The 25,828-nt window shown below is 40.7% G+C and overlaps 1 protein-coding gene across 1 annotated transcript; it reads left to right on the top strand.

The window, feature by feature from the left end:
• LOC139449673 (ran GTPase-activating protein 1-like) lies at positions 1-25,601 on the top strand. Its single transcript, XM_071231159.1, has 17 exons — positions 1-180; positions 1,204-1,331; positions 1,828-1,887; positions 2,683-2,862; positions 3,196-3,330; positions 5,606-5,764; positions 6,084-6,197; positions 7,362-7,461; positions 8,260-8,344; positions 9,288-9,339; positions 12,638-12,721; positions 21,529-21,621; positions 21,738-21,782; positions 22,477-22,537; positions 23,426-23,511; positions 24,487-24,611; positions 25,452-25,601. Exons 1-17 carry the CDS (start codon positions 66-68, stop codon positions 25,519-25,521), a joined length of 1,692 nt encoding a protein of 563 aa, XP_071087260.1. The 5' UTR covers positions 1-65; the 3' UTR covers positions 25,522-25,601.
• The last annotated feature ends 227 nt before the right edge of the window (positions 25,602-25,828 follow it).

The following is a 25,828-nucleotide window of genomic DNA, read 5'->3' as shown; positions in this document are numbered from 1 at the left end:
TTTAAAAAGGCCGCCATATTTAGACAAGGTTCGAGGCAACGTGAGAAACTCAATCAACTACAAAAATGTCTTCTGCATCAATTGATGATGTTACCAAACAGCTTGCCCAGACGACTGTGGCTCCACTACATGAAGTCAGTTTCAAAGGAAGAGGTCTAAAATTAAACAAAGCCGAAGATGGTAAGTTTTCAATGCAAAATCGGTTCTGAAGTTCGATGAATTTAGAACGCAAAACAATCACTGGTGACTTGACAACTTGGTCTTAGGGCTACATAGATTGACACACGATGATCTCAACATTATAATAGATGTTGGAGATTCCCTTTCAGAATGGGAATCCGTAGAAATGACCATAAATAACCGGTTACGTGAATATTTATGCAACATCAAAACAATGCAACGAAAAGAAGCCATGTGAAAACGAACACAATGACCATGGCAACAGTGGTAATTTCTTATTTGAGTTGATTTGACACTGATCTGTAGAAGTAACAAGGTTATCAAATACCCATTTATCAACATGTTTGAGTGCTAAACTGTTTTATTCTGTGGTATTTAGGCCCATACCTGTCCAGCAATGACATGGTTACAAAACCCTCTTTTGGTGCATATTCAGTTGATAAATATTAAAGTGTCTGCATTCTTGACTGCAGTCAGAACTTGCATACAAGTTTGTATACTTAATATTCCACTGAAAGAGAACATTGAATATGTATTTCTGCAACATGTGTAAACAGGTACACCATGCACTGCTGCCAGTGTCTCTTTTTCTACTCACCCAATATTTCTGAGTCTCCGTGAGAACCGAACACGACAAAGGACATATTTTTGGATAGGCATGACGGTCTGATATCTATTATTATACATTATTTTAACATTAGGAAATAGTTTGGGGAGGGTAATTAATCACTTGCACAAGTATGTTAACGTTAAAAAAGGTTAAGGTTGCATCCGTATTAACACATTGATGAGCGTGTTGAAGAAAGAAAACATTACCAGAAGAGTTACCTGTAAGACTGCTAAAACCATTTTTTAAATATGTTAACATTCATCATGTTCATTGTTCGTGCTGTACTGAAGTGTAATTTAATTATTTTGTTCGATCATTTCAAATTTTGGACAATATTTTAAAACAATGAAAAGCATACAATTCCAAGGTCTTGTGGAAAAGTGTGGTATTTACTCTGGCTTCCTATCTTGTAGCCAAGGAGATTGTCGAGACGATTGAGAAGAGTCAACAGATGACATCATTACAGATGATGGGTAACACAATGGGTGTTGAAGCTGCTGAAGTCATATCTAAAGCCCTTGCCAAACATCCAGAGTTTGAGGTGAGCATCATAGTTAAACCACATAGCTCTCAAGATCATAGTCATGGTAATACACTAAGTAGCAGGTGAAATAGACTGGTTAACAGGTATTTATTTGGGCCTGTCTTGGTTATTTTCCTGGGTATCAATACTATCATGTAAGTTACTACATTTTTTGTTTTGTAAGACAAAACAGTGAAACATGTTCATTTCAATATGTTAATGTAGCTGTCAGCATAGTGCTAAGTAAACAGTTGCAACTGACAACTTGATAGTGTTTTCCATGTTTATTGGCAAAATGATATCTCTGTGCTCGTATCAATCCTGACTGACTTGAAACCTGCAAAAGAATAGACACAATTATTGGAATTATATTTGTTGTCAACATCATGAACATGATTATGTTTTTTGTTTTTTTCTGTGACATGGTTCACATTCCCCTTCGATGTATAAATGAGTGTGTCAACTTGAACATTTTTGTCAGCGGACATGAAGTCATACCTGTATATATTTTCAGAGAGCCCGCTGGAGTGATATGTTCACAGGGAGGCTAAAGTCTGAAATTCCAAAAGCTCTGGTTTGTATTAAAGATTATTTTATCAGTTGTATAATGATATGTCCATCTACCCTGACCTGTATTCACCTGCTCATTCACCTATATCTGATACATGAGAGGTTCTGTTGTGAACATGATGATACCAATCTCATTCAAATCAGATCTTAGTTCTCCCTACCACTAAACAAAGATCTGAGGACATCCAATTACGGGTCACGCCAGAGCGACCTTTTGCGACCAATGAAATGACTGACAAGAAATCGACATTAGTCAATCAGAAGGCAGCTTTCTCAAGCTTTAGGACACAAGTTTCAAACTGGTGACTACGCATCGAAACATATTTTGACGTATTCTCGATTAAAAAAATTAAAACTGATAAGTAGAACATTTAGGAATGGCTTATAGATGGCCTAGATTGTAATGGATATAATCATAAAACCTGTAACTGTCGTTGGAATACCCTGTGTTCATGGTGTTAAATGTTTCGTGGTTGCATGATCAGAAAACACATTCCGACTGTCACTTTCATGATCTGGTAAGCGACGCTCTGATTGGTTGGCTGAAAGGTGGTTCTGACGTGACCCGTAATGGGATGTCCTCAGATCTTTGTTTAGCGATAATGAGATCTAAGGTCTGATTTTAATGAGATTGATGATGATACATACCATGATATACCAAAATAAAAGTAATTTTCTTTTCGTTTTAAACATACATCAATCATCACAGGTCGATTTTACAAAGATGTTTTGGGGCAAAACATTCTAATTGATTTTGATCTGACATTTATTACTGTACATGTATTTGTTCTGTGTGCAGAAACACCTGGGTGAAGGTATAATAGCAGCAGGGGCTCAGTTGGTGGAGCTAGACCTGAGTGACAATGCCTTCGGCCCTAATGGTGTGCAGGGCTTGGTGGACCTCATAAAGAGCAGTAGCTGTTACACACTGCAGGAGCTCCGACTCAACAACAATGGGTTGGGCATCACTGGAGGGAAGGTGTGTATTGGGCAGTGAAGGAATTGTTGAGCAGTCTGCATCTTGTCTTGTTTGTAAATTGGCTTGTTTGCAAGACAGGACTTTATTTGTTACCATGGTTACTGATGAAGATTTGAATATGGATTTTGATATAGATTCTAGCTGTATCTAACAATAATGTTTTGTTTGTCTTATTTAATTAATGTTTCTTGTGTTTAATTTCTTATGAACATGATCATGATGATAGGCGATGTCTAAGAATGAGATTGGGTTTTTTCAAATTAAATTTTCAGGTCTGTAAATTGAAGCCATTTAAGAGTATATGTCATGTATGGTAGCATCTCTTTCCTTCAGATGCTGGCATCCAGCCTTCTTGATTGTCACAAGAGCAGTTGTGCAGCTGGCAGACCCCTTGCCCTGCGAGTCTTCATATCTGGTCGAAATAGGCTCGAGAACGAGGGCGCTACAAAACTGGCAGAGGTTTTCAAGGTAGTATGGGCAATATAGTACTGAAGTTATTGTGAGATCAAAACCCACAAGAAAACCTTGATTTGAGCCATTGACTTGTCATCAACATTATTGTTGCATCATATTGTTGAAAAGACTGAAAATTGTTTGCAAAAAGCCAAGCAAAACATTGTTGCAATAACATGCATCCATATTGCTGTTGTCATGCAACTATACAAGAAGGGTAATGTGTGGTACTGCCAGTTCTAGCCATGATGCTGAAAATAGTTCCCGTGAAAGACTCAAGTGTAGCCATTTTAAATGTCTCCCTCTCATCATGCACATTAAGAGTTTGAAAGGCATTTAGAAGTGATACACATAAGGAAGAGAATTTAATGGATGTCAACTTCTTCATTATGAAAAATATAGAAGTTGACATCCATAAAATTCTCTTCCTTGTCATGTTCATTGTTGTGAAATATCAAACATAAACACTAAAATCAAAACGTTAAAACTGGGTTTGATATCTTTTGTGAATAGACTCCATGTAAAACCATACATATGACTTTGTTAGATGTGGCAGTCAGTGTTTAGCAATTTTTGTTAAAGAAGTTGTGGATTAGCAGGCACAACTGTTGTTGGCCGGCCTAAATGGCATAGCAGGGCAGCACTTTCCTCTATTAGCCACAGAATTAACAACAGCATAAGAGGTAATGCTAATCTGCCCCATCCTTAATACTGGTAGGCATTGTGCAATTTCAGTGTTTGTCTTGGGAGTTCGTCACGGGTGGAACGAGCATTTATTGAAACAGCCATCTGCCAACCCTGCGTCACAGGGCCATATAACACAGTTGAACCAATCAACTCAACTCGAAAGGTTGCACGGGAATCACGCACGCACGAATACGGTGTTAGCGTTGGGCGTCTCATCATGCGTGACTCCCGTGCACCCTTTCGAGTTGAGTTGATTGGTTCAACTGTGTTATATGGCCCTGTGACGCAGGGGTAGCATTATGCAGATGGCTGTTACAATCAATGCTCGTTCCACCTGTGACGAACAGGTGTGGTTGTTGATAAAATATAGTGAGAGCTAAATAAACAGATTTTTTATTCATGTCTTTAAATGTAATATCCAGTTATGTATGACTGTTTAATAATCTCATACCAACTTGGACTGGAGTAGGTCCGATAGTTTTTCAGATATTGTAGTAAACGTCGGTACCTTAAATTACCTTCCAGACTATTTGTGTGAACTGATTGTGTGTCATGCTCTGCCTGGATAGATCACTCTGTTGCTTTTGATAACATTGGCTGATTCCTGACTGATCATGATCTTGATCAATCATTAAAATCAGATCTTTTACTTGAATGTGATACATTTTTGCGTGAAGGACGCCACCATAGGAGGTTGTGTTAGATGAAATTTCTAGCAGCTAACTGGCATCAAGTCTTTGAAGTTCTCGGGTAAAAGCCCTGTGAATATCATAATTGGTCTTCAGCAACCCATGCTTGTCGTAAAAGGCGACTGCTTGTCATAAGAGGCTACTAACGGGATCGGGTGGTCAGACTTGCAGACTTGGTTGATGCATGTCATCGATCCCAATTGCGTGGGTCAGTGCTCATTAGACCAATCACTGGATTGTCTGGTCCAGACTCGATTATGTACAGACCACTGTCATATAGCTGGAATATTACTAAGTTTGGCGTAAACAACTAACCAACCAACCAACCAATCAACCAATCTTGGTAAAAGTAAGCAAAGCATTCAGACCAGCATATCAGATTTCTGTGTCATGAAAACCAAATGACTTGTTCCAAAGGTAGATGATTATGGCTGTGCCATTATCTAGATACTCTCTACACCTTGTTGCTTTAAGCACCATGGCGTCTGCAGCCAAAAGGGAGTAACATCTTCGCAAAATGGGTTTTCTCCTATTAAGATTAAGATGTGGTTAAGAAGTGACGCTGAATTGTTTTAGAAAGTTGACATGTAATGGGGTCAAGAACCCATGCACCCTTCATTTTGATTGGGAGGTCAAAGGTCGCTCAAGGTTTACCTGATGCGACCTATGAGGAGGTATGGTATCGGAGTAAAATATCTGATTGAAAGGAGATTGGATCACTATCAAACAACACTTGCTCACAAATAGGTGTTCTACAATTAAATCAGAAACATATGGAAGAGCTGAATGTCTTATGGTGGTTACGGCTCTCTGTGTAGTTTGTCTTTTTCAAATGTCAGGTGGTGTCTCTTTTGATACATGTTGTGATGGCAGTGTGTAAATTTGATTTGTGAATGATGTTCCTATTTTATCAGGCTATTGGCACACTTGAAGAACTGGCTATGCCCCAGAATGGAATCAACCACCCCGGTATATCAGCTCTTGCTGATGCAGTGGCTGTCAACAAACGTCTAAGAGTACTCAATCTTAATGATAACACATTTACAGAAAAGGGTGCCAAAGCCATAGCACAGGTAGGTTCAATTTCCCATGATTAACAGGATATGACCATGATGATGTCAAACCGTGAAAAGATTGAAAAGTTATTTGCATGCAGTGATCCATAGTTATATTTTATCAGTATTGTCAATTTGTTGCCTGCTTGTGTACTCGTAAAAAATACCCTATGTATGAGATGGGCGAGGTTTGGCAGACAGATGCCATTTTAATGTCTGTTTTTGTTTGATTATCAATCAATAAATAATTTACAACTTATGTTTACTAATAATTCAAGTTTACATTTATTTCGTCATGTTTTAGGCTTCCCTTGAGAGTTGTCCTTCTTTTTTACAGGCCTTACCTAAAGTTGAAAATTTAGAAGTAATTAACTTTGGTGACTGTTTACTACGAAATGAAGGAGCAAGAGCCATCAGCAAGGTTTTAAATGAGGGTCATAGAAAACTAAAGGTAAGTGGTCTTGCATATGGAATGTCATCCTGTACCATGGTAAGATCAATGGCCATGTTGGTTTAATGTATTATAGATGTACTGCCTGCCTTTACATGCTCTCTGGGGGAACAGGTGGCCCAGTTGTATCAGGTGCTGCAATTCACTATGCAGAGTTGTGTCCCTTGTGCAGACCAGAAACCACATTGTGAGTTTGAATCCTGGTTTTCCCCGATGATGTTTCTAGGTTTGTCACCACCATACATGTGATCGTGGGTTTCACCAAAGTGGTAAACATCTGAGAACTGCATCACTTCAGGCGTTTTTCCTCTGACACGCTATGATATGACTGAAATACTGTTAAGCCAAACACACTCACTTACATGCTATTTTCAGTTTGCTGTTTCTCTGTTTCATACCTAGAGTCGCAATGTATAATCCTTTTGGGGATTCCAGGTTAGAATTGTTTCCTAACAATCTATGCTTATTAGAGCAAATTTAATGGATCAGTTGGTCTGACTTGGTGACTTTGTTGATTGCAAGTCATCATTGCCATTGTGTGGCGTGGATCATTTCATCAATCACTGGATTGACTGGTCCAGGCTTGATTATTGACAGGCTGCTGTCATATTGCTGTTTTATTGCAAAGTGCAGCATTAAACAACAAGGAAAGAAACAAGGGTGTGATAAGTAATCCTTTCACATTTATATAGCTTTGTCGTTTTATACATAATTCAATTTAGGCTTCACTCAATTTCAGCTGGTATGGTTTATGGACCTTCCATTTTATCGTACAACTCCAAACCAATTTACCTCCATGGTCTAATGGTAGAGTGGAAGGTCCGGAGTTCGACCCCCGACTGCGTCATACCAAAGACGTTAAAAGATGGTACTTGTTGTTACCCTGTCTGTTGCTTGGCATAAAGGGGCTAAAACAAGGACTGGTCAGTTCGGAGTCAGTATACTGTGTCTGAGTGGGGTATTCATGTTAAACTGCGGCATGGTATCTCAGTGAGCTAGCACTATAAATCGGCATCAGTACAAGCAGCAACACACAAATACATGTGCATGCACGTCGCTATATAAGTGCAATAATCTTGGATGCGACGTTAAACCTCATTTCACCTAACCTCACCCAAACCAATTGATCACTACCATGTTTTATAAAAGACACTTCATTTTCAGGAGTTGATATTGTCTGGCAATGAGATTGGCAGTTCCGGTGCTAGCAGTGTGGCAGAGAGTCTTGAAGACAAGGAGCATCTGGTGAAATTAGACCTCAATGGTAAGTAAAAGGACTCTGAAGATCCTCAGACTAAAACAAATAGTCATGGTTTTCAAGAAACCACCAGGGGGCATGGGTGGCCAAATCATCTAAGGCGCCGCGATTCGCTGTGCAGAGTTGCGTCCCTTGGGCATGCCAGAAACCTATGATTGTGGGTTCGAATCCTGTTTTGCCCTGATTATGTTTCTAGGTTTGTCAGCACCATGCCCGTGCTCATGGGTTTCACCAAAGTGGTAAACGTCTGAGACCTGCATCACTTTGGGCTTTCTTCCCACATTACGCTGACACGCCGTGATATAACCGGAATACTGTTCAAAGCGGCGTTAAACCCAACTCACTAACTCACTCAAGAAACCACCACTCCATTGCCACTTTCCTCTTCATGGTAATAAAATATTATGTTAAACGAGAATGGGCTGTCAATTTGGGTTGCCAGTTTGGGTAACTCCAATTTGTTTTACAGTTCATTTACCAATCTGTTCCTGCCCATATTTTTACATTGACACATTTGAACTGTAATGACACTTCTCTGATTATAACCATGATAACCAACAAAAGTTCTATGACGACACAGGGCATTACTCATAATATCAACCACTGGTCTGCATGGCCCAGACTTCGTTATTTCAGGCTGCCGTGAAATAGCTGGAATATTGTGGACTATGGCATCAAACTATACTCACTCACTCACTCACTCACTCACTCACTCACTCACTCACTCACTCACTCACTCACTCACTCACTCACTCACTCACTCACTCACTCACTCACTCACTCACTCACTCTTGTCACTTCCAGCCAACATGCTGGGGGAGGATGGCATTGAACTGGTACGAGGAGCAATGGAAGCTGTAGGCAAAGATCACGTCCTGGCATCTTTCAGGTAGGTGGACACAAGTCTGCATATGATGGCAGATGTATTTAACTTAACATTTATGTACCTTACAGTAACATGAGGATTTCTGGGCGCACTTACATGACCTCAGCGCTACATCTAGTCAGATGGGTCTCCTGCACACCTTGTTTTTTTGTAAAATCTGATTAAGGAGGAGCTGATGATTGCTGTCTATTTGGGAATATTTAATATGAGTACAGTTGAACACGAATAGAATAAACTGTCATAAAATCCTGATATATATTATCATATAGATAAACATATATATCAAACCCTGCACAGTGAATTAAGATGTACAGCCAACTGATATTTGATCCCCAACCAGCCCAAATACTACTTATTAGTGACGTGTAAAGCAAAAGGATAAATCTCACTCAGTGTCAGTTTGTGTCAGACAATTGTTTATTCTCAGTCAGCGGCAAATCAACATATCTGCGCTGACCATTCAACCATGCTAAACTTGCTTTATGTTAATCTTACCTGTAATTGTACTTATCTTATCTGTAAAATAAGTGACTGCTTCCGTGGTCAAGTGGTAGAGCATCCGCCCATAGAGCGGAAGGTCAGGGGTTCAATCCCCATCCATGTCACACCAAAAGATGTTAAAAGATGGTACTTGTTGTTACCATGCCTGGTGCTAAGGGGATAAAACCCAATCTCACCTAACCACACCTGTAAAAGAAACATAAAACATATAAATGCTGCAATTATTGTGTTATTCGTTCTATCCAAGATGGACAACATTTCCGAGTATATAACGATCAACATATCTAATGAACAGATTTATTCTCCAGTCCCTTGTAGTTTTACTTAAGTTTGGTCTCTGTTCAGTTTTCACTTGATGAGGATGTAAATAGTAGTAGTGTGGTAAATGACATGTTGCCATGGGTGGTTGTTAAGGTTTGTTCTGATGTTTTTACTATTATTTCAGTGATGATGAAGGAAGTGATGAGGAGGACGAAGATGAGGAAGGGGAGGAAGACGTAAGTGTGGATTTGCTCATTAGAAAGTTGACAAATGGTTAATCTCAAAAAGGTTGCACTATGGATAAATTATTTGGCACTGATTTGTACATATTTGTTTTATATCAAAGTTGGGTCCAGTTGCATAAGGCATATGCAGGTCAGCAGAGTTTTCCATCCAACTAAATCCAACTTTTCCAGTCAATATATAACAGCTGTTTTTAAAATTATCCTATATCAAACTGTGGATTTCTATTTTCTTCTTCTATTCCATATGGAAACATGATTGAACAGAATTTCCAGCTTCTAAAAAACAATCCACCCGAACAAGCTACAGCATCACCATGGTCACCTCCAAGACAAATGGGTCACGCACGTAATCCTGTGCATAGTGACCTACACAACCTAATCATGTGCCTCCTTTGTCATTTCATTCTCTTTCTGGGGTGGTCGGGTAGCCTAGTGGTTAAAGCGTTGGCTCGTCACGCCGAAGACCCGGGTTCGATTCCCGACATGGGTACAATGTGTGAAGCCCATTTCTGGTGTCTCCTGCCGTGATATTGCTGGAATATTGCTAAAATAGGCGTAAAACCATACTCAGTCAGTCAGTCATTCTCTTTCTCACTGCCGGGGCCACGGGTGGCCTAGTCATCTAAGGTGCCGCGATTCGCTGTGCAGAGTTGCGTCCAGGCACGCCAGAAACCCATGATTGTGGGTTCAAATCCCGGTTTGCCCCGATTAGGTTTCTATGTTTGTCAGCACCATTCCTGTGCTCGTTGATTTCGCCGAAGTGGTAAACGTCTGAGACTGGCATGACTTCGGGCTTTCCTGCCACATTAAGCTCAGCTGACATGCCGTGATATGACTGGAATACTGTTAAAAGCAGCGATAAACCCACTCACTCACTCACTCACTCACTTTCTCATCGCCATCCCGAATGATGATTGCTGGCCACCAATCTCCCTCCCGATTCATCTGCGTCTGCACGTTTAGTGGTGCCAAGTAGAGTTGAACGTTTGCGTCGTGTTCTCTTTGAAGCTGTTTGTTCCGACCCTCCACTTTTTCTCCGATGCATCAAGTTGCAGGGCGTTGGTCTGACGACGAGCCTTGTCTTCAAAGCAATCTCAAGTTAAAGACTGTGATACTGGCAGTATCTCACTGCTAGACGCTCCTCTGTTCCTCTCACCTCATGATGCAGTCGAACAACTGGTACATCAGCAAGTTGGGATCCACCAAGTTGATGTCGCTCCTCTTGCTCTCACTCGACTTCTTCCAGTTTATCATCTCTCTCAACATCCAGGTTCGGGCACATTACATTCCGGGGATCTCCAGTGTTATAGCCGACTCGGTCCTGATCAGACAGGTCGTCATAGACAGAAAGGTCTTTTCAACCATCTATCCTCTTGTGGATTTGCCAACTATATCTGTTCCCAGACGTCAATCTTTTTGCATTCATATTCAAAGCTCAGTTCTCCAGGTTCGTGTCTTCCATCCCCAATCCTCAGGCTTGGGATCACGATGCTCTGGTAATTTCCTAGGAAGGCCTCAGTGCCAACACATTTCCCCTGACAGGTGTTCTTCCTCTTGTCCTTCAGAAGAGAGAATCCACCAATCCCCTCACACTGACTTTGGTCCCGAACCTTCTCTGGAACCTTTACTCTGCTCACCTCTGCCTAGAGTATTTGTGTTGTCGGGTACTGGTTCGAGGGTTTGATTGGATAGTGTTGATTGTTCCTCTTCTCATCTTGGCGTGCTTTAATCACTGGGTGGGTTTAATAGCCTAGTGGTTAAAGCGTTCGCTCGTCACGCTGAAGACCCGGGTTCGATTCCCGACATGGGGCCATTGGGTGAAGCCCATTTCTGGTATCCCCCGCCGTGATATTGCTGGAATGTTGCTAAAAGCGGCATAAAACCATACTCTCTCACTAATAGCTTTGACGAAGGTTTAAGACTGATGCTGAGCAGATGCATGCTATTGTCCTTGGAAGATTGTGTTCTGATCTGTATTGTAGAATGCTGTATGCTGTGTCGCTTGTTTCTTTACAGCTACGCAGTCATTCATTTAATGACGTAATATGTGAAAAAACGCTGCATGTTGTACCCAATCTCATGCTGCTATGTTCGAGTAGCATATCGGGATCATGTATCCAGTTGATGATTTATTTCCTGCTCACGAGTTCTTGTTTTCGACACTTGGGAGTGGTTTAAATTTTTTTTTTATTTCACTGTTTGGAACCAGCTTCTTTGTGTACGTCTCACTGTTGTAATCTTGTAGTCTAGGGTGTCTATGCCAACTATCGAACTGTGGGATAAATGCATAGTGTGATATAGGATAAGTTTTAAAAATTTGGAAATTTTCCAATAAATTGTATATTTATATACGTATCCTATCTCGCAAGCTATGTGTCCATCCAATGATCCCCACATCTTATCTTAGCCTGTTAGCTCTGACAACAGAGAATGAAGTGACAGATGAAAAAGGCATGTGATCAGGTTGTGTAGGTCACTATGCACAGGATTATGTGTGCGACCCATTTGTTTGGGAGGTGAGCATAGTGATGTTTGGGTGGATTGTTTTTGGAAGCTGGAAACTCGGTTCAAGCACGTTTCCAGATAGGATAGAAGAAGAAATTCCTAGTGTGAGATAGCATAAGTATATAAGTATACAATTCTTTTTTGAAATATTCCAAAAGATCTGATGTTCCACCAGGTATGAAAATCATTGCATTATGATCCTGGTTAGAGGGGCACGGGTGGCTCAGTCGTCTTAGGCGCCACGATTCGCTGTGCAAAGTTGCGTCCCTTGGGCACGCCAGAAACCTATAATTGTGGGTTCGAATCCCGGTTCGCCCCGATTATGTTTCTAGGTTTGTCAGCACCATACCCGTGCTCGTGGGTTTCACCGAAGTGGTAAACGTCTGAAACCTGCATCACTTCGGGCTTTCCTCACACATTAAGCTGACACGCCGTGATATAACTCTAATACTGTTAAAAGCGGCGTTAAACCCAACTCACTCACTCACTCACTCCTGGTTAGAATTGGTCTTCAGCAACCCATGTTTGTCTTAAGAGGCAGTTAATGGGATGGGGTGGCTAGGCTTGTATCCCAATTGCGTACATCGATGCTCATGATATCAATCACTGGATTGTCTTGTCCAGCCTCCGTTTTTTACAGACTACATCATGTAGCTGTAATATTGCTGAGTGTCCCGATAAACATCAAACAAACAAAACATTTCCCTGTGCTACAAAAGAATTTCCCAGGGATGTCAGGATGACATTTCATCAATAATGTTTTGTGTTTTAATGTTTTTCACAGGAAGTAGAAGATGAAGAAGAAGGGGAACTCAATGACGATCCTGCTCTACAGGTCAAGGGTGAAGCAGTCACGCCAGTCAAACAGGTGAGTGGTTATTTCATGTGTACTGTAGATGCCATCATTCTACAACTGGCCAGGGACTGTTCCATAAAGCCGACTGATCATGGCTCCCATGATGCAACAATCACCAAGATAGCTGTGAGGAACAAGACCCTGGCCATGTTGCATATCTGTCGGTGAAGGTGAGTTCAGGTTAAACATGTAAATGTGAACATTTTACACTGTGCATCATTAACCAATAGAATTTGTGGTGACTTCTCCGATCAGCCCTTTCCTTGATATTGCAATGTAAAAGCTGAAATTGTAGAAAATGTAATTCACGTTAACAGGTGAGGAATTCAAGTCTTTGAAGGCATTTAGAAGTGATACACAAGGAAGAGAATTTATGGATGTCAACTGCTTTATTATGAGGAACACAACGTTTTGGAGGATTTACTTACTCCTTCATCAGGTGAATGATTCACGTTTTGGAGGATATACTTACTCCTTCATCAGGTGAATGATTCACGTTTTGGAGGATATACTTACTCCTTCATCAGGCGAATGATTCACGTTTTGAAGGATATACTTACTCCTTCATCAGGCGAATGATTCACGTTTTGGAGGATATACTTACTCCTTCATCAGGTGAATGATTCACGTTTTAGAGGATATACTTACTCCTTCATCAGGTGAATGATTCACGTTTTGGAGGATGTACTTACTCCTTCATCAGGTGAATGATTCACGTTTTGGAGGATATACTTACTCCTTCATCAGGTGAATGATTCACGTTTTGGAGGATATACTTACTCCTTCATCATGTGAATCATTAACCTGATGAAGGAGTAAGTATATCCCCTGAAACGCTGTGTTCCTCATAATAAAGAAGTTGACATCCATAAATTCTCTTTCTTATGTAAGGAATTGATATCCTTTGGTAAAGAATAACTCAGAATTGGCCTGAAACTGACAGACTGCCTTTCTGGTTTCAGGGAGAAGTTGCCACAAATGACTTGGCTGATGACTTGAAGACTCTGTCGATATCATGACAGATTTGTGCCTAGCGACATTCAGAAAAACGTCCAGTTACAAATATTAAGTTTCACTTTTAGCTGTTGACTTGCAAGTGATAGGTTTCTTTTCATTCCAAAATTTGGGAACAGGAAGTAAGCTCAAAGTCAATGAAAAAGTGATCCATGTGTATGTTTTAGTGTGAACATGGTGAAATGTTTTTTTAATTATTTTTTAGGTGTTTTTGAAGTTAGCTGACTTGTTCTCAGATTATAAATGCGTTCATTATCTGAAGGATGTATTGTTGTTTTAGAAGTGTCATTTGCTGAGTAGATGTGGAAAGTAATGAATGTTGACCATTCCTTGTTTAAATTTGTGAAAAACTTGACTGTGATATTGCAAAGTTACGGTGGTATGTAGTAGGGCTGGGACAAGTCCAAACTTAGTCTCCGGTTACCCAGCCCCCTATTACCTTACCTTTCCCGAGTAGCCGTTGTATGTCTCAAGAGTTGGGTACAAAATGTCCATTTGGGAATTGTTTTACAGGAGTTCTGGCAAAAACTTTTGACGCACACTTACGCACACTTACAAAATGATGGAGCTTTATTGTTATTGTCATTAAACAATATATCATGTCACTGGGTCCGGGTAGTCCTTTGGGTACCTGTGTCCTACTCAGGACCCACCCAGCCCTCCTACCGGGTACCTGTGTCCTCCTCGACCCAGCAGGCCCTCCTACCGGGTACCTGTGTCCTACTCAGGACCCGCCCAGCCCCCCTACCGGGTACCCGTGTCCTACTCAGGACCCACCCAGCCCCCCTACCGGGTACCTGTGTCCTACTCAGGACCCACCCAGCCCCCCTACCGGGTACCTGTGTCCTACTCAGGACCCACCCAGCCCCCCTACCGGGTACCTGTGTCCTACTCAGGACCCACCCAGCCCTCCTACCGGGTACCTGTGTCCTACTCAGGACCCACCCAGCCCTCCTACCGGGTACCTGTGTCCTACTCAGGACCCACCCAGCCCCCCTACCGGGTACCTGTGTCCTACTCAGGACCCACCCAGCCCCCCTACCGGGTACCTGTGTCCTACTCAGGACCCACCCAGCCCTCCTACCGGGTACCTATATCCTACTGAGGACCCACCAGCCCTCCTACCGGGTACCTGTGTCCTACTCGACCCACCCAGCCCTCCTACCGGGTACCTGTGTCCTACTCAGGACCCACCCAGCCCCCCTACCGGGTACCTGTGTCCTACTCAGGACCCACCCAGCCCTCCTACCGGATACCTATATCCTACTGAGGACCCACCAGCCCTCCTACCGGGTACCTGTGTCCTACTCGACCCACCCAGCCCTCCTACCGGGTACCTGTGTCCTACTCAGGACCCGCCCAGCCCCCCTACCGGGTACCTGTGTCCTACTCAGGACCCACCCAGCCCTCCTACCGGGTACCTGTGTCCTACTCAGGACCCACCCAGCCCCCCTACCGGGTACCTGTGTCCTACTCAGGACCCACCCAGCCCTCTTACCGGGTACCTGTGTCCTACTCAGGACCCACCCAGCCCTCCTACCGGGTACCTGTGTCTTACTCGACCCAGCCAGCCCTCCTACCGGGTACCTGTGTCCTACTCAGGACCCACCCAGCCCCCCTACCGGGTACCTGTGTCCTACTCAGGACCCACCTGGCCCTCCTACCGGATACCTATATCCTACTGAGGACCCACCAGCCCTCCTACCGGGTACCTGTGTCCTACTCGACCCACCCAGCCCTCCTACCGGGTACCTGTGTCCTACTCGACCCAGCAGGCCCTCCTACCGGGTACCTGTGTCCTACTCGACCCAGCAGGCCCTCCTACCGGGTACCCGTGTCCTACTCGACCCAGCCGGCCCTCCTAATGGGTACTCGTGTCCTCGACCCGACCAGCCCTCCTACCGGGTACCTGTGTCCTACTCAGGACCCACCTGGCCCTCCTACCAGGTACCTGTGTCCTACTCAACCCACCCGGCCCTCCTACCCGTATGACCCGTCCCAGCCCTTGTGTGTTGAAATATGTTGTTTTATTCGGAATAAACCTGTGTTTTGTTATGCAATATGTTGGTGATTATACAGGTGAATAAACATATGTTGCTATTCAGGCTTTAAACAAATGCACTAAGTACATGGCTACTGTTTAAATAAGCCTTGTCAGCTTCGCTGTGTTTCTGTTATATGTATTCATCAAAGGACACCAAATAAATCTAATTCTGTTTTGGAAAAGTAATTGATTAACACCAACACTTTTCAGCTTCATTTGCCCAATGATAAAGTTAACAAATAAGAAACGCGTGTATAACATCAAGAACATTCATATTTCTCTATGTCATCCAGTTATAATAATATGTGTGGGACCACCATTGATGTCATTGTCATATGATAATCATGTGATTATCAGTCTGAAAGGAATTTTGGTTTAATGTAAATAGGTTTACATACGTTCAGGATAATCTTCTATTGTACATGTTTTTGATCTTTGTGATTACAATATGTAGGTAATAAAGAAGAGAATAAAAACAAAACTGACATCCCCTAATTTCAGTCCGCCATGATTCTTTGTGGTGTAAGTCGTTCTTGAATTTTTTTTAATACTTTTTATTGTACATGCTGTTTTTTGTTTAATTCTGCAATATTTCTGGCAGACTCAAATGCAAAACAATAACATGAACTAGCCTGGCTACAGTTTGAAAACTGACTTCTTACCAAGGAGCATGAAACTGTACTGTCAGTTTCCTGTGCCTGCATCTGTTTTCATCATTCCTTCCCAAGGGGAAATAACCATTTGAAAAGGGCCAAGTAGTTTACTTCTAGTCTATTTACATTTTAACAGTGGTTTGTTAAATATTTGAATGTGTTTTATTTATATCGGTATGTCTTTTTAAACATAGGTTTGTTGGCACATGGTGTTTATGATTTTTGTTAAAAAATCTTTTTACTCTGTTGTCTGTCTCACTCACAATACTCACAGAAATTCCTCATGCCAAAGCATATATTTTTATATGTGTTGAATACATATTTATGTTGAAGTAGAAACAATTGATCACAACGAATGTGAAGTGGTTTAGCCGTTAATTCCAGCATTAACCATACGCTATGGATCATGTATTCTTCAATAACATGATGCTGATGAAAGTCTTTTTGAATGATTTTACTTCCCTGTCTTTTGACTTGATTTTGTTTTTGATGTTTTCAGGAATAGATTAATTTTTAAGTTAAATCGGTTCATCAATATGGTGTGTGTTTTTTGTTTTAACTCTGACCACAGAATGTACATTGAAAATGTGAATCACTCCTGCAGAGAACCACATCTAACAGTTGTTACATATATGTTTTGTGTGTCAGTCTATTACAGGGTTCAGTTGTCCTATGGGGTAGCCTAGTGGTTAAAATGTCGGTTCCCATATGCCAAAGGCCTGGGTTTGATGCCTGGGTACAATGTGTGAAGCCCTTTTCTGTTTCCTGTGATGTGGTATTGCTGGAATATTGCTAGAAGCATCATAAAACCAAACTCACTGTCTCGTTTACTACTGAGGCATTCCTTTTTTATTATAATTATTGTCAATATTTTACGCGTTCTTCCTCGTTCCTTCATCGCCCCAGAATACACATGACCGCTATGCGGTGTAGTAACGTCTATTTTTGTGTGTAATGAAATGAGGCCGTGTATAACGGAAGTCAAATGAGACCTGCTCTGTTTGAAGTTTGTGCGTCCCTACCATTACCTGATATTTGAGCCATGCATAGAGTAGACATGGTAGATGGCTTCAAGGTCATGGGACCCATGAAGATCCAGGGTAGAATAGGTCTTCAGCAACCCATGCTTGCCATTAAAGGCGACTATGCTTGTCAGAGCTCCAGATAAGATGCGTATCTGTGTAAAATACGCATCCGAAATGCAGAAATACGCAGTAAACTAAAATCCAAGCGTATCAAATACGCAACGAACATTACAGATACACTACAAAAATAAAACTTGTGCATATCATTGTGAAGTAACCCTGCGTATTCGATTAGCAAATCAGCAACTTATTTTCAAATTATAAACTGGCATTCCGTCAACCTTGCCAAACTACACGATGACAGTTACATCATGATCATTTGCCATCACACTTTCTATCGTGGTATTTTTTAGTCATATAAAGCTCTTGAACCCACACGACACCAGTTTGCAGGGATTAGATGAATAGTGTTTTTAAATATTTAACTTAAATACCCACATGTGTAAAAACTAGTGGGTAACAGAAATTTGAATACCCAGATAGAATTACTGATACCCAATGATTTGTAAAGAGTAAAATGCATGGGTAAAATACCCACAACACCAAAAGCTTATCTGGAGCTCTGGACATGTATGGATGTGTCTTTCTGTTAGTGGTAGTCTGGTCAGTGTGTAGGTGAATACAAATTTGTCTATAGTTGTATCAGCAAATGAAAATAACAGTGATTTCTTATTGGTCAGCATTCTTGAACATCAACCTGTCTGGTTATTGCTCTGATTCTATAAATAGGATTTCGTCAGTACTCCTATTTTCAGAGAAGGATGTATAAAGATAATATATCTCAAATCATCACATTTCACTTGTTCTTTCTACTGGCTTCTGTCCCAGCTCAAGTCGATTTAAACATTTACAAAAGGGTATTTGGACTGGAATATATGTGTTGGACTACATAGATTCTTATTTGTGGGACCTAGCAGTAATGATTGTGACAAAGGAATGGATTTGCATTGTCAAAGGACTTTCTCTTGAATGTGACATGACTGAAGCTTAGGTATTGTTAGGCGATTAGATTTTCATATTAATTTGGTTGAAAAGCTTTCAGGGCCTTTTTTAAATTAATTCCCCTCTACATCCTTTTGATGAAATCCAGTTAATATCTTGCTAATATGGTAAAGATAAGATGATGACTGCCATCATGAGCATCGATCCACGCAATTGGGATACAATGACATGCATCAACCAAGTCAGTGAGCCTGTTAGTCGCCTCTTATGACAGGCATATTCGTATTTATGTGTCATGTTGTGATAAGCAGCTGATTGACAATAATCTCAACAGGTGATTGATAGCAAGTAGTGCACAGATAGTTACATTAACAGAGCTCCAGATAATCTTTTGGTGTTGTGGGTATTTTACCCATGCATTTTAAAATCATTGGGTATCAGTAATTCTATCTGCGTATTCAAATTTCTGTTACCCACTAGTTTTTACACATGTGGGTATTTAAGTTAAGTATCTAAATAGACACTCTGCGTCCACTCCCTGCTAACTGGTGTCGTGTGGGTTTGAGAACTTTCTAGGACTAGAAAAAAACGATACTTCCACAAGAAAGTGTGATGGCAAATGATCATGATGTGACTGTCATCGTGGAGTTTGGCAAGGTTGACGGAATGCCCGTTTATAATTTCAAAAAAAGTTGCTGATTTGCTAATCGAATACGCAGGGTTACTTCACAATATGTTGATGATACGCACAAGTTTTATGTTTGTAGCGTATCTGTGTTGTTCATTGCGTATTTGATACGCTTGGATTATATTTTACTGTGTATTTCTGCATTTCTGATGCGTATTTCACGCAGATACGCAGCTTATCTGGAGCTCTGCATTAAGCCAGGTGTACTGTGAGGATCAAGGATAAGATGTTAAGATGTTACAAGCTTGATTGGCTACTAATTGAAAGTCAATTACCTGATTAGATATTCACAAATGTAAGGATCTACATCGAAACGTCGCTAATACAGTATACCAGAATTTGTTATACATAAAGATGTATGTTTTCTTATTTAGGTACTCTCCAACTTCTAGAATGCCAATATCACGTGTAAAGATATGTTATATTCTGTGTATATTAGATGATGATATATTTTGTAAAGTTTTTGTTTAAACAAGTTAGGTTGTATTTGTATCTGTGTGAATTTCTTTGCTTGTAATACCCACCACTGCTTTTTGAAATTATGTTTAATAAATCTTTTGATTTCCAATGAATTTGTGTTTGAATGACTGCAATAAAAATTGTGATTTGATTTATGAAAATAGCTGCAGGTTTACTGTTTGGACGGTCTTGAACAGATTTTGATCCCAGAGAGGTACCGTAATCGACGTAATAAGCGCCCAGGGCGCTCTCAAAATTAGAAATAGGGGGCTCTTATTAGAATATTATTTTGGTGGAAAAAAAACAGTTGAAAGATACATTTCGTGGTTTATGCTGACAGCCTGAAATGTTTATGTACGACATATATTTTTCTGAAATTGAATTGCCCATAATAAGTGTGCATATAACACACGAGTGCGTATTGTTCGCGAATTAATAAGTCTTGTGAACATTGATCAATCGGAATGGGTGCTAATTGGGATTGTTCACTAGCAAATATATTAGCAAATACCGCCGTGGGCGCTTATTACGTCGAATACGGTAACTAAATGGATGAAGTGGTCAGGCTCAGTGGTGTGATACATTGTGTATCATGGTGCTTATAATATCAATCACTGGTTTGACAGGTCCAGAGTCAATTATTTAATGGGCCACTGACATATGGCTGGAATATTGCTGAACAAATAGTGTGGAATAGTGTTGAACAGCAAACAAACATGAACATTAGAAGGCCATTAACTTGGTGACTTGGTTCTCACCAAAGCATGGTGGGCTAGCCTAGTCATTGAAATGCACATCACCTTAATAACGAAGAAGACAGGTTCTATCAGGTGCTGCATACAAGCCATAGGGGCAAAAGTCCCCAGTGCTTGAAGTGAACGTGCAATGGTGTACTGTCTTAGAACTGTTTCAGGTACATTTGTCATGGATATTAATATACTTGGTGTGATAAAATTGCAGACTCTAGCGTAGCTGTACTTTGAAGTATTTTTAGGACTCCTCAAATTGATGTCTCACAGGTCACACATGTAAGTGACCCTACCTCAATGTGAGACTGGTGTATTTTACTCTCTCCTTTGTTTCACATTCACAGACAGAAGTTCAGGGAACAATACAATGAGAAGAAAGGCACTATTGAGTATTCCTCCAGTTTAGTTGACCAGAACATAGTAAGACTGGCATTATACAATGCACCTCAAAGATAGGCACTATTGAGTATTCCTGCAGTTTAGTTTACCAGAACATAGTAAGACTGCCATTAACGTGAGCCTTCTTTGGATTCCTTGTTTTTAAGTTGTGTGGCCAAGGTTAGTAGTGCGTAACATGCACGTATAAAATACATTTTAACCGAAACTAGACTTCCTGGGGATCTCACTCTGGCTGTCTACAGATATAGGAAAGATGTGCTAACAGCAGAAAGTGCTTGACCTGATCTCCAGACTATTTGAACAGCATGGGATATAATTATGTCGTGTTATTCAATCTGTTATGGCGATGTGCGAGATGAGTTGTAGGTACACCACTCCAGTATGTTGGTGTTGAACTGTGTCTTCCATCAGATCTCTAAATGCACCTGGAAAGGTAGAAAGGGGTTTCTTTCTGCATCATCCCATGGTTCCTATTCCAACTGATTATTGCACAACTTTGACTGGGAGTACTTGTCATCGTTATGGATCCTTTTACCTGGGAATGATGGACAGGGTTTCAGAAGTATTTGGCCAGTCTTTATCAGGGGTATACAACCTCGGTGTCCAGTAATCCATCCTTCCTTCATGTTTCATTTCAAGATCATAACTCATAAACTGTTGCAGTATTTCTTTGTGAAACTTTCTTTCCAAACAGGCATGCCCTGAACTGGTGCCCTTGTTGTTCAGGAATGAATTTTTTTGATACATTTTGCTTTTCTTTATCGACAATAATTGTCTTTGTTGTAGGTCTCTGCTGCTGAGTTCCTGGCCTTTCCCTCACCAACGAAGTTGTTAGGCATGGGCCACTCAAGAGCTGCAACTTTGAAAGAACAACTCGGGGTAGGTCACTGCAAATATCATTTTTCATTGATAGGTGAACTGTATTGTACATCTGAGTGCTCCAACATTTACTGTGACTTGATTCCATTCTGAGTTGTTTCAACTTCCTGTTTCAGTATGAAAGTGAAGATGCTGAGAAAGTTGTGGAGACGGTGATGCGGGTCAGTATCCATGGTTACGGTTTCATGCAGTTCCGATTCCCAGTTTTCGATATGCTGCTGGAGTGATGCTAACAGCAGTGAAAAACCTAACTCTATAACTCACACCAGTTTCATAATGTAATGGAAAACTTCTCTTTGCCCATTTATGGATTTTGTTGAACGTTCACCTAACATTTTGATCAGAAGCATGGGTGTCGTGACAGATTGTAGTCCAGGTGTACACCGGGTTAGAACACTTTCAGTGACTGTCCTGCAGATGAATGCTTAGCTCCTTTTCTGACATGGGCAAATTTGTTATGTATTTGAAGTGTGATGTACCGTTATTCATATTGATGATTACAATACAAATAGTTCTCAGTAAATGTATGTTACTAATTGAGAGCATATGTACAGTTCCAGGAAATAGAAGTATAAGAATGGCTGAATTCATACCACAATTGCTGTGAAGCCAAAAATATGTTATCATCTAACCAAGTTTCATGTTTTCAATCCTATTGTAAGGATTCTGTCTTCCGGTGTATGGCACAGTCACATCAAATCTCATTAAATCCCAATTCAATTAGAATATATGATTAATCTGCCTTGCATAATTCTCCAATGTAGCATCATGGCTTTGTTTAGCAAGCAAATAAGGTATTAAACTATATTGAACCTTTTGTATCGCTTATTTCTTTAGTGTGTTTACTGGTTTTAGGTTGCGGCCGTGGTTCGACAAGACGATGACAAAACAAAAGATGCTGCTACAGAGTGTGCTGGTAAGAATGTCTGTTTCACTCACTCACACACCTCCACTGGGGCTCCAGGGGAGATTCCGCTAAACATAACCGTGGCTGAAAGAGATGACCGGGATTGGAAATAGGATGTCCTCAATGAGCAGAACATCATGCTTTCTGTACAACTTTCAATCATGCATTCCTGAGCCGAACAGGCCTTCAGTCTTCTTGTAGATATGGCTGATACTATGACATGAAAACCCTCTCCTGTGTTGCTCTTGTATACGACCAGACATGCCACACAGATGATAGGTTTTGAATCTCTGTGTCTGCAGGCTGTAGAACCCCTGGCTGTACACTCCAGTAGGCCACACTTTTTAAATGTTATATTTCACGGATTTATTCCTGCCTTTCCACACAAGGTCAATCAAAATAAACATAAAAATAAATTATTTATTTATTTTAATGAAAATCATTCTGCTTTGCAGTTAAAACTACAGGTGACCTCCTGAATCACTGATAGTGATGTAGACATGGAATTTATATTTAACATTTTGTATTGTATCAGAGGATCTATATTACTAGCAGGAGACATAAAAAAAATAAAAAAAATTATGTTAAATTTATTTCTTAGACTGGCTGCTTTTCAGTAGGGGCGACAGGCCCGTGAAAAAAATAATAATGTATGGACTTATTTGTTTCTGTCAACTATAATGGTAGTATGTGACAAGGCTGATTTAGTGATACAATGCTCACTGGTCTGTGTGGTCATGTTTAGTTATTTATAGACTACTGTCATAACTGATCATGCTGATTGTGGTGGAAAAAAAACAAGTTTACTAAAACCCAAAATATTGACTTACAGGCAGTGTGTATGAACAAAACTAAACAGTGAATGAAATAACACCACACTTCCTGGATTTCTTGCAGATGTTCTTCTTGAGGGAGTGATGAAGAGGAAATATGCTTCATCCCAGGTTGCCAATGCCATACTGGTGCAGCTGGGGCTCATCAAGGTAAGGGAACACAACCTCTGTGATTGCATGGGGCAGTTTGACTTAGGCAGTGGTGAAACTTTCAGTCTTATTGGAGCTTTGAATTATTTTAGCATCATTTTATTGGGAGCCACCAAGACAAGTCAGAAATTTAAGAGACCCTAAATAATACATTAACATGCAGAGATCCAGATAAGCTGCGTATCTGCGTAAAATACGCATCATAAATGCAGAAATACGCAGTAAAATAATATCCAAGCGTATCAAATACGCAACGAACATTACAGATACGCTACAAAAATAAAACTTGTGTGTATATTCAAAATATTGTGAAGTAACCCTGCGTATTCGATTGGCAAATCAGCAACTTATTTTGAAATTATAAACGGGCATTCCGTCAACCTTGCCAAACTCCACGATGACAGTTACATCATGATCATTTGCCATCACACTTTCTTGTGGAAGTATCGTGGTATTTTTGAGTCCTATAAAGCTCTCGAACCCACACAACACCAGTTTGCAGGGACTAGATGAATAGTGTTTTTAAATATTTAACTTAAATACCCACATGTGTAAAAACTAGTGGGCAACAGAAATTTGAATACCCAGATAGAATAGCTGATACGCAGTGATTTTAAAATGCATGGGTTAAATACCCACAACACCAAAAGCTTATCTGGAGCTCTGAACATGGTTCATACAATACTTGATTGACCAAATTGATTGCCTTTTTAAGAGAGGGCCTTCTAAAGCCTGTCTGAACCCTGAACTTGGTCCTGTATAAAGTTGCTGGTAACATAGATATATATTTATGATATTATACCTTAGCACTGTATTCTTCTTGACCAGTGCATTCAGCATCCTCCTTCAAGTTTTGTAAACAAATCTGAGCTCTAATGTTGTCTTCTTCTACACTAGTTGCTTTGCCCAAAATGTAAACAACTTTACACAACATATGGAAATGTAGTTCATTCATACGCATCTTTTTTTTAACAGGGCGAAGACAAGAAGTTCAAGCCAATGTCGGATATCTCTGGACCTCTCATTGTCCTGGATCACGTTGTCCAGCAGTCCTACTTCCCTAAGCTTGCCCGTGACATCCTCCAGGTGTTTATCAGCAAGTACGTTTACTGAAAGGTTTCTTATAGAATGAAAATTGTCAGCCTAGCCTCCAAACGATTTCCATACATTTGAGTTCATCGGGTGACGGTCAGGTAGCCTGGTGGTTAAAACTTTCTCTCGTCACGCTGAAGACCCGGGTTCGATTCCTGACATGGGTACAATGTGTGAAGCCCATTTCTGGTGTCCCCCGCCGTGATATTGCTGTAATAATGCTAAAAGCGGCATAAAATCAAACTCACTCATCAGGTGACTGTTGGATTCCACTTAAAGGCAGATAAGACCCTCAGTACCCCTAACTGTTACAAGACCCATCTAATATGGGAATCAGGTGGTCACAGAGTATGACCATACATCATATTTATGAATTCTTATTGCCTCTCTAAACTCTGAATAGGGAACTATATGGGTGAAATTGGTCACACAGACCACTTGAACTTAATCAAATATGCCTGTTCATATCCTTTCTGGCTATGCTGTTATTATTTTTTTTAAATTAAGCATTAAAATCCGGGAGTCCTTGTTATATCCCTAATACTAAAAATAAAAGATTCAGGGAGTCTGTAGAGTCAAGTTCTTATGGAGCAAGTCTCAAGGGCCTCATTAATTTTATACACTGCACAATTTAAGGTAGCATGATTGAACTCTGCATTGAGATGCGGTGAAACCTCTGTTTTCCAGATGGTACCATTTCCAGTGGAAATTTTGGAACAAAAAAATGAATCATGGGTACATTACATGTCCTTTGTACAATTTAGAAGTTCCTGACATGAATTGTCCAAAAGGCAAGGTCACCAGAACAAATGGGTGTCGCAGTATTAACCCTGTTTTTTTTGTTTCAGACCTGGCACCCAGTTCGAGAAGTGTTCCCAGGCCCAGCACAAGCTGCTCCAGACACTCTATGCTTTCTGAGCTTGGCCCATTGCCGTTGTTGAACTCATCATTGTTAAACTGTAAAATGTACAAATAAAACTGTAAATACATACTTGCAAGACCTACAGTTTGTTGTTTTTGAGACTCTCTTATCCTAATGAATAAGGAGTTCTGCCTACCATTGGTAGGCTAGCGCTATTGTCCATTATGAAAACCTCACATAACACATGTCCTGAGTATTTCCATGGACTCGCAATCACAGAATAGATACTGCATCACTTAGGTTAGTGGTTACTGTAGATTATGAAGACCGCACCCTAATGGTTGCGATCAAGCATGTGTTGTG

The sequence above is a fragment of the Haliotis cracherodii genome, unplaced genomic scaffold (genome assembly GCF_022045235.1).
Source record: "Haliotis cracherodii isolate W230 unplaced genomic scaffold, xgHalCrac1.p SCAF_8, whole genome shotgun sequence".
Lineage (NCBI taxonomy): Eukaryota > Metazoa > Mollusca > Gastropoda > Lepetellida > Haliotidae > Haliotis > Haliotis cracherodii.
The sequence above is the reverse complement of the archived record's forward strand: the minus strand, read 5'-3'. Positions and strand labels throughout refer to the sequence as shown.

Bases quoted from the DNA above. Each gene is read 5' to 3' on its own strand.
- LOC139449673 (XM_071231159.1), top strand. From the start codon at position 66: ATGTCTTCTGCATCAATTGATGATGTTACCAAACAGCTTGCCCAGACG. The intron at 1,888-2,682 runs GTTTGTATTAAA...TTCTGTGTGCAG, and splicing joins CTGAAATTCCAAAAGCTCTG to AAACACCTGGGTGAAGGTAT. The intron at 7,462-8,259 runs GTAAGTAAAAGG...TGTCACTTCCAG, and splicing joins GGTGAAATTAGACCTCAATG to CCAACATGCTGGGGGAGGAT.